Source organism: Drosophila ananassae, chromosome 3R (assembly GCF_017639315.1).
Source record: "Drosophila ananassae strain 14024-0371.13 chromosome 3R, ASM1763931v2, whole genome shotgun sequence".
Lineage (NCBI taxonomy): Eukaryota > Metazoa > Arthropoda > Insecta > Diptera > Drosophilidae > Drosophila > Drosophila ananassae.
In genome coordinates, this window is record NC_057930.1 from 27796883 (window position 1) to 27813040 (window position 16158).

Consider the following 16158-nt stretch of genomic DNA (forward strand, 5'->3'; position numbering starts at 1 on the left):
AAATGAATTTCTTCCACAGATAAAACTTGCCCAGATTTTTGGGTATTAATATTTAAAGTGGTATGTATTTATTTGATGTTGATTTCCCTGTTAACTATTCAGAAATAGAAGAAAAGCCAAGTTTCCTTGCCATGAACAATCTGAAACGATATAGTCCATATTGAAAACTAGAAAGTGTCACAATCAGTATACAGATTTTAGCAATGGTCTTGAATGCTCTTTTTGGTTTTGCATAATTCAGAAAACCATATATATAGCGACGTCCGTTTCTAAAAAAACATCAAACATTATACATTTTGGACCAATAGCTTTCGATCTTACAAATCTACTCCTCCCAGTGCGTAGAAGACCAATGTGAATCCAGCGTAAAACAGTGACAGCCCTAAAGGATAAATGAAATGTAGTAAACGTGATGGTTGAGCCACTACCAAGTGATCGACGGTGAAAAAAATGGGCGGCGCGGCATGGGTCCATAGGTTGTAAAGATCTGACACCCGAGTTGGATTATCAGGGCTTCGGTCCAATGGGTAAATGACGGACCAATACGTCAGAGAAGTCACAAATGCAATTGTGAGGTTTATCCAATAACAAGCCCAATAGAACTTAACGAGTTTACTAGGCGGTACTGGATATAAAACGCAAATAGAGTATGAAATAATTTATGAGTATATGATTAGTTTTACCCCAATTATCGGGTTGCCGATGATAGAGAGTCACAAGAACAGCTCCTGTTACGCTGGTTACGCCGCAAAAAAGGAATCCCCAGTTAGTCAAATAAATGAGCCAGTGGCCTCCCTGGAAATACTTAATTATGTAACTAACTACGCCGGTACTAAAGAAGCCACCCATTAGCCAGCGATAGACCAGAAAGCCAACCGATTTCGGCTTCGATTGCCACTGGAAATATAAATACATAATTGGAAACTGAAATAAAGTCTTCAAGTCTTGGAGTCTTGGACCAACTTGCGAGCGCATAAAGTCCCTGGGTTCATCGTGCTGCAGGCCAAATCTTTGAAGGCGAAACTCTTCCCTGAGACTTAATGGTTTCTGGTTTGATGTGGACCCCGGCTCGCTGCCGGATAATAAACGTACTAGTCCATTCATAAAAAAATTTCAAATCAATCCAAAAAATTTAGAAACAATTTACAAAGATATTGTTACGAAGTTGATTCCAAAATGACTTAAAGTTCATGACCCGCCAATGCATGACTTGGCGGTAATCCCAGCCAGTCATCTCCTGGGATATTCATTCCGGACTTCTTATCTGGCCCTGCACGCAGCTTTCCGTGCATAATTAACAGTTATATGCGATTTCGTAAAGGTCCCTGGTGACTGGTGGGCCGGGCCGAGATCTCCTCGCATCTCGCCTCGCACAAATTACGACATGTGGCTGCCATCGCTCGCCCTTCCCTTCATTCATTGCAAGATTATGGCGGGACGGGATGTCGTTTTGAGCCAGGCAGACACTTTTAATTGAGAGACACTTGGCTGAGCTGTAGCGTGCAATTAAAATGCCATTACATGAGAAAACAAAGCAACAACTGCACAGTGGGATAAGAGAACTTGAATACAAAAGTAAGAAATAGGATTTTTTTCATTAAAGGTGGATCGAATAATCAGAAGAAAATAATATCCTTGGTTTCACCAACAATCTAAGCTCCAGAAATTGGAATTGAAACAATCATTTTGAAGAAGTCACACTACTAGTCTCTGGAAGTTTTAAGTAACTTGAGTTTGTCCACATCTTTTGGGCAAAAGATGTTTGGTTTGCTGTGGTGTGTCTTTTAGCCACTCTGTTTCTGTTTCTTTAAGTAGTTGGCACCCTTGGGGCTAAAGTCTGGAGCAGAAAATATTTTCCTCTTCGCCGAGCGTCTCTGTAGACCCGTCTCGCATATTTTCTCAACTGGCCACATTACATGTCAGAGACTAGTCTGCATATCTTTCACAAATCACTTCAACGGAAATGGTAAAAATACAAGGACATACCTATGTTTTATGTGGCTATTTGAAATGCAAATTTTGTTTCCCAACTTCAATGATTTGACGTCGCAATTCGGTGGCTTTTTTTGTTCGGTAGATGTTTCCCTAGGTTTTGTTATTCCAATTGATTAGCTGATTTGAACATCAATCAGTAAAAATGAGTGAGTTAAAATGGGAAACGGGAAATATGCTGAAAGAAGAAAGTCACAAGAATTTATCCTTTCATTTATCACATTTATGAAGGGTTTTATTTAAAAACTTAGTCTTTATTTTGTAATAATTGCTTTAATATTACACTATAATATTCCGGAAGCCATTCGAGCTGTGAATTTTCATGCCAATTGATGACCTAATTACTTTTTGTACCCCGAAGTAAGAAACTCTGTCCAGTTTGCCACAAAGTGTTCCTCTCCTGCACACTGGCATGTCCTACTTTAGGGCCCCATCCGCCAACAAGGAAGTCAAACTCTTTGGCAGTTTGCCATCAAGTTGCGCTTTAAAAGTGCGTGCAATCGCCTGGGTGGATCGCTGGTTTGAGGATTCAATGGGTAAAGAGGGATGGTTGTGTTTGAGGTGGTTGGGCTGTTGGGCTGGCTTTGGCGTCAAGGGTTAAGTGTTTTAAAGTGAGCCGCCATTCAGGTCGTTTCTATGTTATCGCAATTTACCAAGCACTCCAAGCCCCGGGAGGCGATACCTCACGTGTCATTATCTTAATTTAAGGCAGCCCATGCCCGTGGCCCACGTCCCCGCCCCAAGACTCTCTAGTTGATAGAGCTTCTTTTAGGTACCATATCTCTTACGTGGATACACAATTGTATATGTGGCACTGTGCGTGTGCATGTGGGGTGGCTTAAAATTAAATTGCTCATGCTTAGAGAAATGAGGACCTGTGCCGTTGCTCATTATTATATAGTCACATGGATGGGGCCCGAAGACGTCTGTGGCTCGTTAGGTTACTGTGCAGCCATATCTTGACTTAAGATTCGTCGAGGGCTCTCCGAGCTCTAGTACATCATTCCATGAGGGTGAACTAACTGTATGAATAGGAACTCAAAGTGCAATGAAGGGAAAAAACTTCGCAAGGAACAGTATCCTTTCGGGCTAGGTTATTAGTATGCAAGAAAATAGGTATGAGATAAAGAAGAGCTAGTTAATACCAGAGAAGCCTTGAGATACAATGTATCATATTTTATGAGTTGATTTTTTCCCTAATAATTTAGAAAGTATTTCCTTCGAAAAGATCCTAAGGACATGCCATTACTTTGAAATTATATTTCCAAAGTTAAGGCCTTTAAAACTTGTTACCATTGGGTTTTTTTTTGGACCCGCAACTAAGACCCTACTTGTTGCTTTTTTTGCGAGTATCGTTTTTAAGTCCTGAAATTTAATTATGACCAAGGAAAGCGTAAATACAACACACAACTTGGCAATGCTCTTTTCTGGCCCAATGCGGCAATCAATGCATGGGGAATGGCATCTGAATGCATATTGAAAATGTGCATAAATGCGGGCGAAGAGGGGTTGCCAGGGGTGGTGACAATGCCGTCTGTTTGGTATTTATCCAGCCCACACCTCCAAACACACACTCCTCCCCAAGCACCCCCAATCAATTATGCAATATGAAAAGCCAAGGCTTGTCCGTGGCAAAACGAAAAATCGAAAAGCATTTGCGGCAGTTTCTCAATTCGATGCGAAGGCAGCTGGCACGCCTGAGGGGTTGGGGATTCGGGGCTTGGGGACGGTGCAGGGCTGGTGCGGGGCAGTGGCTTCCATGCTCAGGGTATGGTAGTGGGCTGTCGGGACAGACGGCTTCGAAGCCGGACCCCCGGGCTGCGTCGACGTCTGCATTGCACCATGCAAACTCGAACAGCAACAACTCATTTTTTCCATTTTGTATTATTGACAAAGAGGGGTCTGTTGACTGCCGATTTTCATTGAATATTTTTCGTTCAGGGCGAGCCTCTGTGGAGTCCCCTCAGCTCACCTCTGGACTCAGAGTCATGGCTACGACAACGGCTCCGGCAAAGGCTCCGGATCCGGATCCGAGTCCGACTGGGGCCGGGGAGCGTGTCAGAAGTTTGTGCCAAAGGCTAGCAAACAGTTTGCACCAGTAACAATGCTGCCCGCTCGAGACTTTACTCGGCATTCTGCTGACCTCAATATTTGTTCAACTTTTCAGCAACAATTTTGTTATGCGATTTTGGCCCTTGCGCCACACACGTTTCAGAGGATGGCTGGCAAGTTATCCCTCTTTTCTGCTGGCCTGCCATAAATGACTGCAGTTTGGCAGTTTGCGGAGTGAAAGTGATTTTCGCTTGCGTTTGCCAGTGGAAAGCACGGTTGCCTTTGATACGTTTATTGCTTTGATTGCACCTACTAACTCAGGGGTGCAGATGCTGATTATGACGGCTGATGTACGTCTCAAACAACAATCCACATACTGAACTGGAGAAACAAAAAAAATTAGAGGCAAAGGAGCAGGGCATCTTAGGTGATCCATTCGGTGGTTTCGACTTACCCACATGCGAACCAGGAGGCGGAGCATCAGAAGCATTTGACACATGGGACCCAGGCACAGTATTGTGAGAAGGCGCAGGCTGTGGGCATGGCTGGCAGAAATCATCAGCTGACAGATGGCCGAGGCGAAGCACCCGAACATCACCAAGTTAGAAAATAGCACCAAAGAGCTAATGAAGCCCAACTTGCAGCGCTGAAAGGTGAGTAGAGGGAGCACTTTGGTCCACAGAACAAAGCAAATCACTTACGGGAACCAGGATGGCCAAATTAAACGGCAACAACAGGACCAAATGATGGCGGAACAGAGACTCGAAAAAGAGCCAACTGGAAGACCTGAGAAGTTCGTGCCAACTGTGATTTAATTCCGAGCCAGCAGGCTCCTCATAGACCAGCGGCACATAGTAGAAAGTGTTCACAGCGCCAGGAGAGTTGATAGTATCTAAAAATAAAGCCAAATTGAGCAAAAGCTTAGAATCCAGAAGAGAAACCCACCTTGAGCCAGATGCTTAAACATATTAATGACGTAGTATAGCATGATATTGTGAAAAATAAGCAGCAAGGCATCCTTCTTGATGGGGTGAATGGATCGCTAGAAAATACAATCATTCGACTGTTATCGAATGTTATGTGCGAATACTTACGAAAACCAAATAGATTTGGTACAAAAAAATAATGCAAGTGACAATCAACTCATGTATATCTGCCATAATTTCGGAATTTCCCACAATATATTTTCGCAATTTTGATTAGGTATCCGAAACAGAAATGAATTTGACTGACAATAAAAAGATTATTGGATTGATTTCTAAATTAGTTGGTATTGCAATGGGCAGAGTCGTTTAAAATTAAACCTGCCTTAAAAGTAGTTATAATATATCATTAAATATTCAAAGGGCATTTTTACATTATTCGGTTATAAAACAAAAATCTTCATACATTTTCATTAATCAACATTCTCAATTTAATCGGCCGTGTTTTGGATTTCCATTCATCAAAAGCCAACAATAACTTATGCTCTGAGCCACCTCAGTCATTGTACTTGTAATTAAGGGATTCTTGCCGCAGGTTTCTCAACTCTGCATGTTGCTTTTCTAATGGTTTACAATTACCAATTAACAGATTACGCATTGATCCAAGTTCTTGATGGAGATGGCTGTCCGAACAGAAGCATCTGAAACTGTAGAGGCAAAACAAAATAATTTAATTTGAATTCATAATGTGCGCTGCAAATATTGTGAAATATTACTCCGGTTTAAATTCCACTGAAAATTGACTGTCAGTCAGACAGAGCGACCACAAGCATCTGAACTGCATACTGTAGTCGAAATAATAAGAGTTACGAAAGCATCGAAAACATAATGGCCTCTGCAATGCAACTCTTGCATATTGAGCAAACAATAAACATTGTTAATTAATTTACTTCAACTCGAACGCAACTGCACTTTGGCTCGTTCTGTCGATAAGGACGACTTTAAGCCTCTCTGCATACAATCGGCCCCAGAAGCGCTCGTAAGAGTATTTTAATAAGGGAATTTCAGGATAACACTGCGAGTAATTCCAAATTTATGAACAGCCATAATCTGTATCGGCTGCCATTGGATCAAAATATTTTAATGACATCAGAAGCCATTGCATCAAAATTGTGTGAATGTTATACTTTAAATGTTATACTGTTTTACATTATTTATTTCATTTTGAATAAAGATTGAAATATTGAATATTAATAATACGAGTTAGTATTATTAATAATACAAGTATTTCAATAGCCTATTCAGCTTAAGCGATTCAGCGCAGAGAAGTCCAAAATTTTTCGGAATGCAGGCGAAATCAATTTGCGGAATCCCTTTAGAGACTTTCATAAAATTCACTTTATGAAGCTTATATAAAATGGAGCTCTTACTTGGAGCTTGTGATAACTTGTGGCAGGCATATTTCCGAGGCACTGACTATAATGCCTCATGCAAGCGATATCATTATAAATAATGACTGTGATTAAATATGATGTAATCCTTTGCCGTGGCTGCCGATTCTGTGATGATTTTTTTCATTTTGGTGAATGTTGCAAACTTAATTAAACATTAATCATAGCACCCGGCGGATACGGAGAGGGGCAACGTTAAGGCGATTGCAGGATGGTACGGACAAGTGCTTTAATTAACGGCGACTGTTCCTGGTAACTGACCATAAAGGATTTGCATTATTAATTGATCGATTTTCAGGTCAATATTCTACGATTCACAAGGGAAATTGAACATTTTTTTTGCGCTGCACCTATCATACTTTTTACGCCGTATACACACTTATGTATACCTACATACATATAGATACATATGTGTGGTAATTTTTATTTTATTATTTTTTTATTTTAGCACAACTGTCACGTACGGCGTGGAGATGGCCGACATACTCTGGCCCATACACTTACCATTTCATCAAAGGAAATCGAGCCTGAATTGATTTTGCGCACATCCATAAGCCGTCCCAGCCTTCTTGTAAGTGTACCTTGGTCCTAATATATGTCATTTGGCCGGCAGTTATCTTCGGCCCAAATGCACAAAGGGGCGGTAATTTTCTTACATTTTCTCCTTTTGGCACAAAAAAACAAAGAGCACCAAAATCAAGGGTGGCAATTTCTGTTTGATTTTCCTCCTTGTTAGCTAAGTGAATTTTTATTTGGCCCATTTAGTAAATTTCGATTAAATTTGATTGGGGACTACATTTATTGGAAACTCAATTCATTTTTATTTGATTTTTGCTCAGTTTTTATTTATTTCATTTTTATTAATATCTGGCCACTTAAATGACCTTACCCTATTACCTACTACCTTTGAATTTTCATCAGACGACTGCTTATGGATTCGTTTTGCAGAACTTATTTTAATACGCGAGTGCAACAAGTTTTCCAATGGAGTTTGCAGCAGCCCCAACTCGATGTCCTCTTTCCGTTTCAATTTCGTTCGCGGCAAGGCCGAAAAAAGGCCAAAAACTGAGACTCATTTACACATTTATGTGGAAAAATGTCAGCTCTTGAGTAATTTATGCACACTACGGTATTTAAATGTCTTTTTTTCAGTTCGTCACTGTTACTGGGTTCACTTTCCATTTTCATGGCGGCCATGTCCCTTTGAATAAGAAAAATGGGCTGTAATGGGTGCCAAAAGCCAACGACAGGAAAGTGGAAAGAAGAGCCCACCAGACAATTTATGCCAGCTTGGTGAATTGTTTCGAAAATTGACAAATTATGGTCGTAAGTGCTGCGATTAGTCCCTTCTTTACCTTTTGGCTATACTTTCTACTTATACTTTATATACTTTCCTTGCTAACTTTCTGTCCCAAAGATGTCGCCGCAAAACCACAATATGCATTATATACATTTACAGATATACATAGCATCCACTCCAGTGCGAGCGCTGCGTGTTATTAATAATTCAATTTAGCCGTTTCACAACAGGCGCCGGGTCAGAGGACTGCCGGCAAGCTTCGAACACGCAATATTGCGATACCTTTCCGCCCCAATCAGCCCTTCTCCGCTCATTTCACCCCCTATTTCCTCCTTATTACCTTTCCCATTTAGCGTTCAGCGTTAGCAGTTACCCGTTCCATTTCCATAGCGGAGAGCTCATTATATATTCATGCAAGTTAAGTGCGAAAGCTCATATAGTGGAATAATAAATTGAATTTAGTCCATGGGCTTGTACAACTGCATAAACAGATAAACGTGCTACGCGCAGCGAGCCAAGAGATACAAATGTATCTAAGCGTACACCAGTTCACACGATATTCGCCCAGTTTGTTTTTAAAACCATTTTTTTATAAAGATATAATCAAAACATAAATCTGCGCCTTTGAGTGCAGTCAAAATTTGGTTTGTTTATTTTAAATTCTTACTACTTGGAGCAGATCATTTCTTTAAATAGACATTAACCGATTTATTGAAATCATTTATTCAAATCCACCAAAACCCCCAACGTCTTGGTGTCCAAGCCACAGAAGCCGGGAAAGCCTTCGCCACCAAAGGCTTCTTGCTGCTACTGCTGACCCCAGAATCTTCCAAATACACCTCCTAATCCAACTTGGGGACAAGCTATGGTAATGGCGAAAAACGAAAGCAGAAAAATGATCTGTAGAACAATCGAATTATTAGTTGGAAAGAAAATGGTAAGTTTTAAAAGAAATAGTCACCAAATATTTGATCTAGAAAACGGCGTCAAAAAGTATGCAGACTTTTCGAACGCACTTTAAACACTATTCTTTACATGGGATAATCTTTCTTTGCTCCAGATAAGCAACGCTTTTACGAGTTGACGAGTTAAAATACCGGTGACGAACCTGCTTGTGAAACCCAAAATATCTGATATCAATTTTAGTGACGAAATAATGCGATATAGGTGTACAAAATTGCATATAAAAAATATTCCTATTCGCGTACCAATCGACGCGTATTTAGCATTAGAATGCGAATATATTAAAATATTCTATCTGGGGACTAAAATGTCTCCACCAGCCCCAATTTAGTGATTCTAAATCTCTTTACTTTCACTCTAATTTTAGCCAAACAAAATAACTTTTGAAAATGTTTGGAAAAAAATTATCTAATTATAACAAAACCTTCCGATGGGTATATATTTAGTTAGATCGGTTGCCTACAGAAAATTTTGTATTCTTCGGCTATATATAAAGTCTCCTCGCGCATGCCAAGTCATGCAGGTCGTCACCTCGACTGCCGTCCACAGTGATTATAGCAGACTTTAAATATTTCTGAAGAATTTCGTAATTACCTGGGCACTCAGGTAGATTTGGAAAATGTCTTTTGCATACAAAGGATTTTCGTGTTCCTAGTTTGTACCTAAGTTTGTAGTTTTCTCCGTTTTCATGCCATAAGGGTAGTGGCCGGCAGCCACAATTCGATATATTATATATTATAGATATTATGCTGTTCAATTTGATCTCGATCGCGTTTTGAAAAAATCTATCTAAAAAAACAATATTAATTTTGAACGAGCAAGCCCTTCGAAGTTATAGAATATTTATGGAAATGAATAAAAGATATTGTTTATATATTTGTTTTAATTCTGACCATTACTTTTAGTGACGTCGTAGGCAATTTCCTCTATAATCTTTTTTGCAACAACGATTATGAAAAACGCGCTTCACTTTAATAATGCTGTCAAACATTAATTGTCGTCTTATTAAACAAGAGGAACAGCTGTCAAACTCATTGGATTTCCGCATAGATAGGCAGCACTCGTGGAATTCCATATCCACCTGATTTGAAAATAAAATGTTAACATCCGCACAAACTAGACTGAATACACTCAAAATAGACAATGCTATAATAACACGTCTAGCCATTTCAACAATTGAATATAAACTGATAAGCGGCGAGCTGTAATTATTTCAATTCATGCTATTTTATTCAGCATTCTATAAAAAAATCTCAATAGCAGATCAATAGCTGCTTTGCTCACTTGCAGCGAGGTCCCGCTCTTGAGGTCCCACTAAAAATTTCATTTGACCGAAAGCGAATTTTTTTTTTATTACTAATACAGACTGCTAGTTTGGAAACCTAAACCTCAATTTTCAGATCAGAATGAGCCGAGGGCGGAAGACTGCGATTGAACGATGAACTTTAACTTTGGGTCACTTAAGACTTCGAACACTTCCCCGTTTGGCACACACGGCGGCGCTTGTGGCGCTGACTAGTGGTAACCTTGCAAGCCTGTGGGGTTAAGATATTTTAGTAACCGAGTAGTGTGAAATATAATGCACAAAAGCGTACCATGCGACGGTATTTGTCCTTTTTTTCCTCGGACAAGCGGCACCAGGCGCGGGCCGCCCTTCTAATTAGTTCCCTTGGCTTCATACCGCAATGCTTTTCTCGGTAGGCACGCACGAAATTCAGATAACCATTATTCATGATTGGACCGGGCTTGCAACTGGTCTTCTTGGGCTTTTTGGGCTTCTTGGCACTGCATGCCTTCTTGGGACTAGCTTTTGGTTTAGCGCGTGTTTTTTTTGGCTTGGGGTCGCACGAACTCTTATTCTTGGGTTTGCATGTCGCCTTTGGCTTTGCGTCCTTTCGCTTGCATCCGGTCAGCATGCCATCGGTGGATGTCTCCATCTGGGACGGGTTTCTTTCGTCCAAAGCATCATCATATTTGAAGCGTCTCAAATCCATTTTGTACGGCAAAGATCCGTGCAAGGTAAAAAAGATCCGTATAAAGTCGTAAAAAATTCGTATAATGTCTGAAAAAATAGAGTTAGGAACTAATGAAAGTTCAGGAAAAACTTTTTCGGGATGAGTATATGCCCCGTAAGTGTGATATCCACTAACAATTGTTGTACAGATAGTAGGGGGAGAAGAAACCAACCGCTGAGAGGCCACACAGTTGTCCTTTTGGAAAGTCACTTAATCAGAGGAAAGCCAAGGCCAAGCCGTCCTGGTCTGGACCTTGCCCACAGAGGGGGCAAGGAAAAAGGGACAGCATACGGTTGCAAGTACAACATTAGCCCATAATTAATATCATTTTGCCACACGGAAACCGACAGCTTAGCCACCAAGTGTACATACGTCTTGGCCATCTTAATCTGCATAAGCACATGAAGGATGATAAATTTTAATGTAATATACTTTGACTAAAAGATAAAAAATGGCCAGGAGTCAACCTATTTACCAAACTTTAAAAAAATGCGAGGGTTGGGACATTTGGCCTGCTTTGGTGGATTCAAATAGCATTTCCGAATGATTCAAATTTTTCATTATTTTCGTGTGTTTAAAGTATCATTCAATTAAAACAAAGCTCTGAAAACCTTTCTGATTAAGCTGCTGACAAAGAGCTAAAATGAAGATAAAAGCCAAACACGGAGCAGCTTAAACTAAGTAGAAATCGACAGGAGCAGAGGGCGTCGAGTGATTATCATTAGCCGCCAGAGTAGTTGCCATTTAGCACGCACAACGAGCAGCAGCAACAACATCCACAACATCAGCAGCAGTTGCAACAATGTTTGAGTAATTGTTTGCCGTTGCAGCAGCATCAACAGCAAAAGCATCAGCAGCAACTGCAGATGCAACAAAATTTGCATGCAAACACAACCCCTCTTCCTGCCACACCGACCCTTTCAGCTCCTGTCGTCTCGATGCTGGCTGCACACGTAACTGAACGGTGGCAACAACTGCAGCAGTAATTGCAATAAACAATTAGCGTCACTTGGATTTATGCTTACGAGCGGCTGCCTCGACATTTTCGGCCACAATGACAGCGGGCCGTCCCTGCTTGCATTCCCTTTATGGTTGTCATCGGGAAAAAGTTGATCAATCAGGGCGTATAATTTATTTACGATTTCGACGGCAAAAGAAAACTAAGAGCACCGATTAACTCTACTTTTCTCCGATGGACACAAAAATTGCGGTATGATTTATAACCGCCCCCCCGGTGACAACTCTTGTGGCTGCATGTAAACGACGCCATTAAAAGGCAGAGGCGTGGCAAGGTGGCGCTCGCCTGTCGACGGGCTGCCCTCAGCATTAGTTTAAGGCTAGATAGGCGGGCATTACCATCCGACATCTAGACAAGCACACGGCCCGGTCCAAAGGCGTTGCCCGAGGAAGCTTCCGTTCCAACTTCCAACACTTTCGTTCAACGCGCGTTAAAACGTCTAATCGACATTGGCTTCTGCCACCTTCCTAACCCGACAAGACAAGTAAACTCACGCGATCCGAATTACGGTTGAAAATATCAAAACACAATTTGGAGTTATACCGCACAAGCTAAAAGAGCATGTTTTTTCAAACCCCAAAGATATGGGAGTATGGAATACCTCGAAAGGCTGGTAGCGGCACCAATACGTTTCAGACTTACCCGCCGTTGCTTCTTCCAAATTTTACATCAAATTTTGGAACCGTTTTCTTACAGCTTCAGAGACTAACTGGGCAATATTTGAACTCAAGTTAAAATAGTCAAGTCTACAAAGTCAAAGCACACTAGAATCAAAATTGTTGCAACCTCGATGGAAAGTTTTTTTTAGGAAGAAATTTACCAGTCGGAGACTGGAGTAAAATTTTATACTCGAATAAACAATTTTTCACTAAACAACTAAAAAATTTCACCATCAATTTCGTTACTGGTTTCTAACTGCTTCAAATATGTACTGAGCCCTTGTCAGAAATTCGGGTGCTTATAGGCACGATTACGGAATCAGAGCATACTAGGAGAAAAGATTTTTCAAACCCAAAAGACACAGGAATATTGCAAGATGTGATGGAAAGTAAGCATCCTGGAAAGCCTGCTCCTGCTCGTTCAGGCCGCCTGAGTGCTCGTGTCGACGGTGGCGTGTTTAGTTGCCTCTTAGGCGGCATAAATTATGCGAAACCATTTTTATTCCCTTCACTGTTCGTAGTAGAAACTCTTTGCGGCTTATTAAAATTTCTAGCCAGCGGGCTAACAAACCGATATCTTACGCTAGCTAAGGGAGGCAATTCATCGGACATGTGTGAGGTTTTCTATTATCTGTAAAATGTTATGATTTATTATGTGTGGGTTCAAGTTGATGTTGCGGCCATAAATTGCGACCCTTTGGTGCCTTTGCCGTTGGCTTAACTTTGGCTATGCCTTTGCCCTTGCGTTCGCTTTTGCCTTTGCCTCTCATCTCTGGTGTGTGCCTTTGCCAGCAGCAGTTAAGTCAATTAATTGGCCTTAGATTTATTAGTTTTTCCCCCGCCGACTCCCTTCCGGCGGCGGCATAGGTGCCGTGATTTATTGTCGCAGGAATGCGAAACAACAAAGGAAAGTTCTTCGGCTTTGACTTTGGCACGCATTCGAGGAGGGGTAGTCCAGGTGACAGTAGGGCTGTCCCGACATTCCGGGGGGTGTGGCATTTGCATATAAATAGATATGTCGGCTAAAATATGAACCACATGAGCCGGGTGCGATTCTATACTTAGTTGTTGTCAGCCAGCGGCGGAATCGCGACAGTTGCGTGTCGCGATAAGGGAAAATTTCAAGTCTTCTCCTCGGATATTTTCCATTAAATTAGTTTTAGCGTCAAATGCTGACACCCAAAATGTCGCCTTATTGTCGCCTAATGTATCGCACTAAATTATTAACTGGGTCACAGCGAAAACACGCATAAATTCCCAAATCCTCCCTAACAGATTCAGCGGAATTTTTCTTCGATGTCAGTGACCAGAAAATGGCTTGCTGGCTAACTGATATGTTTTCATATTAAGTTATTTTCTGCTTCGCCCAGATTTTATACTCCCAGAATTTTCAATAGTAAACATCCTTTTTAAATATATATTAACTCCTTTATTGACATTTATAATTCACATTATTGATTTGGCGTTTTTGGTTATCCAAAGAATCCGCCAAAACCAAAGTCTTGTTGTTGCTGTTGCTCTTGACCAAAGCCTCCTCCAAAGCCACCGAACCCTGATTGTTGTTGTTGCTGCTGTTCAAACCCTCCACCATAGCCGGGAAAGCCTCCTCCAAAGGCCTCTTGCTGCTGCTGCTGTCCCCCGAATCCTCCAAATCCACCTCCAAATCCAAATTGGGGACGAGCCATGGTAATGGCGAAAAACGAAATCAAACAAATGATCTGTAGAAAAAACGAATTATTAGTTGGAAAGCAAATGGTTAGTTTCAGAAGAAATAATCACCAAATATTTCATCTCGAAAACGGCGAGTAAAGATATGTGGACTCTTCGAAGGCACTTGAAACACTATTCTTTCAGCTGAGAATCTTCCCTTTATAGGTGATTCCGCCTACAAAAGTCTTTACCTGGATGTTACTTTTCTAGGTAAGCATGATTATAGGAGATTTTTATAGCAGATTGGTTTTGTGGAATTTCAAAATCTCATTTGCACTCAGGTAGTTTTGGAAAATTACTTTTGCATACAACAGATGGTCGTTTTCCTAAACGACCTAAATACCTTCTTTGTAGTTATTTAGTTCTCGTTATATGCAATATTTGACATTTTAACAAGAAAGGAAAGCTAACTTCGAGCGGAGCCGAAGTTTATATACCCTTGCAGTTCAGTCGCAGTCCGCTAGGTGGCGCCACGCATCTTATATTATTAGATATGTAGCGGATCGTATATAGGCGGCCGATCCTTATGAAATTTGGCAAATCAGATTATTTTATCCAAAATAGAATCTGTACCAAGTCCCATCTTTCTAACTTAAAAAACACCAAAGTTATGCCAATTCCGATCGTTGTATGACAGCTATAGGATATAGTCGGCCGATCCTTATGAAATTTTGTACATAAGATATGTGGGTCAAATATAACATGTGTGGAAAGTCCCAACTCTCTATCTTAAAAAACAACGAAGTTATGGCATTTCCGATCAATCAGTTATATGGCAGCTATAGGATATAGTCGACCGATCCCGACCGTTCCGACTTATGTACTGCCTGCAACAGAAAGAAGGGTGTGTGCAAAGTTTCAACTCGATAGCTTTAAAACTGAGAGACTAGTTTGCGTAGAAACAGACAGACGGACAGACGGACAGACGGACAGACGGACATGCTCATATCGACTCAGGAGGTGATCCTGATCAAGAATATATATACTTTATAGGGTCGGAGATGTCTCCTTCACTGCGTTGCACACTTTTGACCAAAATTATAATACCCTCTGCAAGGGTATAAAAATATCTTGGTCGAGTCTCTATCTTATCATGCTCTAGTCTCTGTTATCAGCTTCAAGTTCGACTTATACTTGGCTCATTCACTTCATAGAATATGTATCACGCTCAGTAATTCAAAGCTCTCCGTAATTTATTTACTAAATATTTATTTAAAGTTATAATGGTTAAACTGTTCGAGTTTATTTCTGACCACGATCTTTTCGTGGTGGGTTTCCATTAATTTGTATGCACCTGTTTGCATGATCTCTTCGGTAACAATCATTACTAAAGCTTTTGAAGACTATATCTGTGGTGTTTACCGTGGATTTCTCTTCAATTAAACAAGAGGCACAGTCGTCGAAAAGGTTAGACTTTCTCCTGGACCGGCAGCACTCGTGGAATTGCTTGTCCACTTTAAGGAATGCTTGATAGCATTTGTCCGAAATAACGCTCTCACATTCTTTTGGAAGTACAATTTTCCCATGGATTTCGGCAGAATCCAGACAAAAAGCACCCAGAACGGAAAGCGAAAATATAATAAGCCATTCGTTCATTTCAAAAGCTGAGTAGCAACTGATCGGAAGGTAATATTTGAAGTCTCATTATCAGTAGTCTGCTCTCACATGGGGCATATGTACATATGTATTCAATGACTTTTAATAATTTTGTAGCATATTTTAAAAATATTCCTCTCTTCTCAAATATTTCTCTTTATATAATGAATGCATACACTTTCAGAAGGTATTTTAATTTTGATCACTAGTGCGAACAGCAGTGAAGAACAGATCTTTATATTTTTTTTTTGGTCAGAATAATGGGACTTCTAGTTAGAAGAATATAAAAAATTTCCAATCTATTTTTGATCACTTGATCCCATTTACAATTCATACAATGGCTATATCTCTTCCAATAATCATAAGATTGTTGTGCGGAATATCATAAACGGTTTGTGGATCAGTTCTTTATCTTCAAAATTGTACAATATTTCTTTTGTTTTTACATATTATGCTCTTGTACAGTTTGCAGTTCGGCT

General features: G+C 40.5%; 3 protein-coding genes across 8 annotated transcripts; all 3 read right to left on the reverse strand.

Moving 5' to 3' along the window:
• Positions 1 to 51: 51 nt before the first annotated feature.
• Positions 52 to 1191, reverse strand: LOC6497818 (protein rolling stone). Its single transcript, XM_001961472.4, has 4 exons — positions 964 to 1191; positions 684 to 897; positions 322 to 625; positions 52 to 269 (listed from the first exon to the last, which is right to left on the reverse strand). Exons 1-4 carry the CDS (start codon positions 1102 to 1104, stop codon positions 95 to 97), a joined length of 834 nt encoding a protein of 277 aa, XP_001961508.2. The 5' UTR covers positions 1105 to 1191; the 3' UTR covers positions 52 to 94.
• Positions 1083 to 12692, reverse strand: LOC6497817 (protamine). 6 transcript variants are annotated; one of them, XM_014906345.3, is made up of 6 exons: positions 12357 to 12692; positions 5139 to 5674; positions 4990 to 5086; positions 4746 to 4936; positions 4499 to 4690; positions 1083 to 1493 (listed from the first exon to the last, which is right to left on the reverse strand). In XM_014906345.3, exons 2-6 carry the CDS (start codon positions 5202 to 5204, stop codon positions 1470 to 1472), a joined length of 570 nt encoding a protein of 189 aa, XP_014761831.1. In that variant the 5' UTR covers positions 5205 to 5674; positions 12357 to 12692; the 3' UTR covers positions 1083 to 1469. The 6 variants fall into 6 exon arrangements, with proteins under 6 accessions (XP_014761831.1, XP_001961507.2, XP_014761832.1 ...); XM_001961471.4 differs by lacking the exon at positions 1083 to 1493 and adding an exon at positions 3345 to 4425; XM_014906346.2 differs by lacking the exon at positions 1083 to 1493 and adding an exon at positions 3345 to 4425 and having other exon boundaries at positions 5434 to 5674; positions 12357 to 12687.
• Positions 12693 to 13779: 1087 nt separating this feature from the next.
• LOC6497816 (34 kDa spicule matrix protein) lies at positions 13780 to 14297 on the reverse strand. The gene is made up of 2 exons (XM_001961470.4): positions 14153 to 14297; positions 13780 to 14091 (listed from the first exon to the last, which is right to left on the reverse strand). Exons 1-2 carry the CDS (start codon positions 14162 to 14164, stop codon positions 13846 to 13848), a joined length of 258 nt encoding a protein of 85 aa, XP_001961506.1. The 5' UTR covers positions 14165 to 14297; the 3' UTR covers positions 13780 to 13845.
• Between the last annotated feature and the right edge of the window lie 1861 nt (positions 14298 to 16158).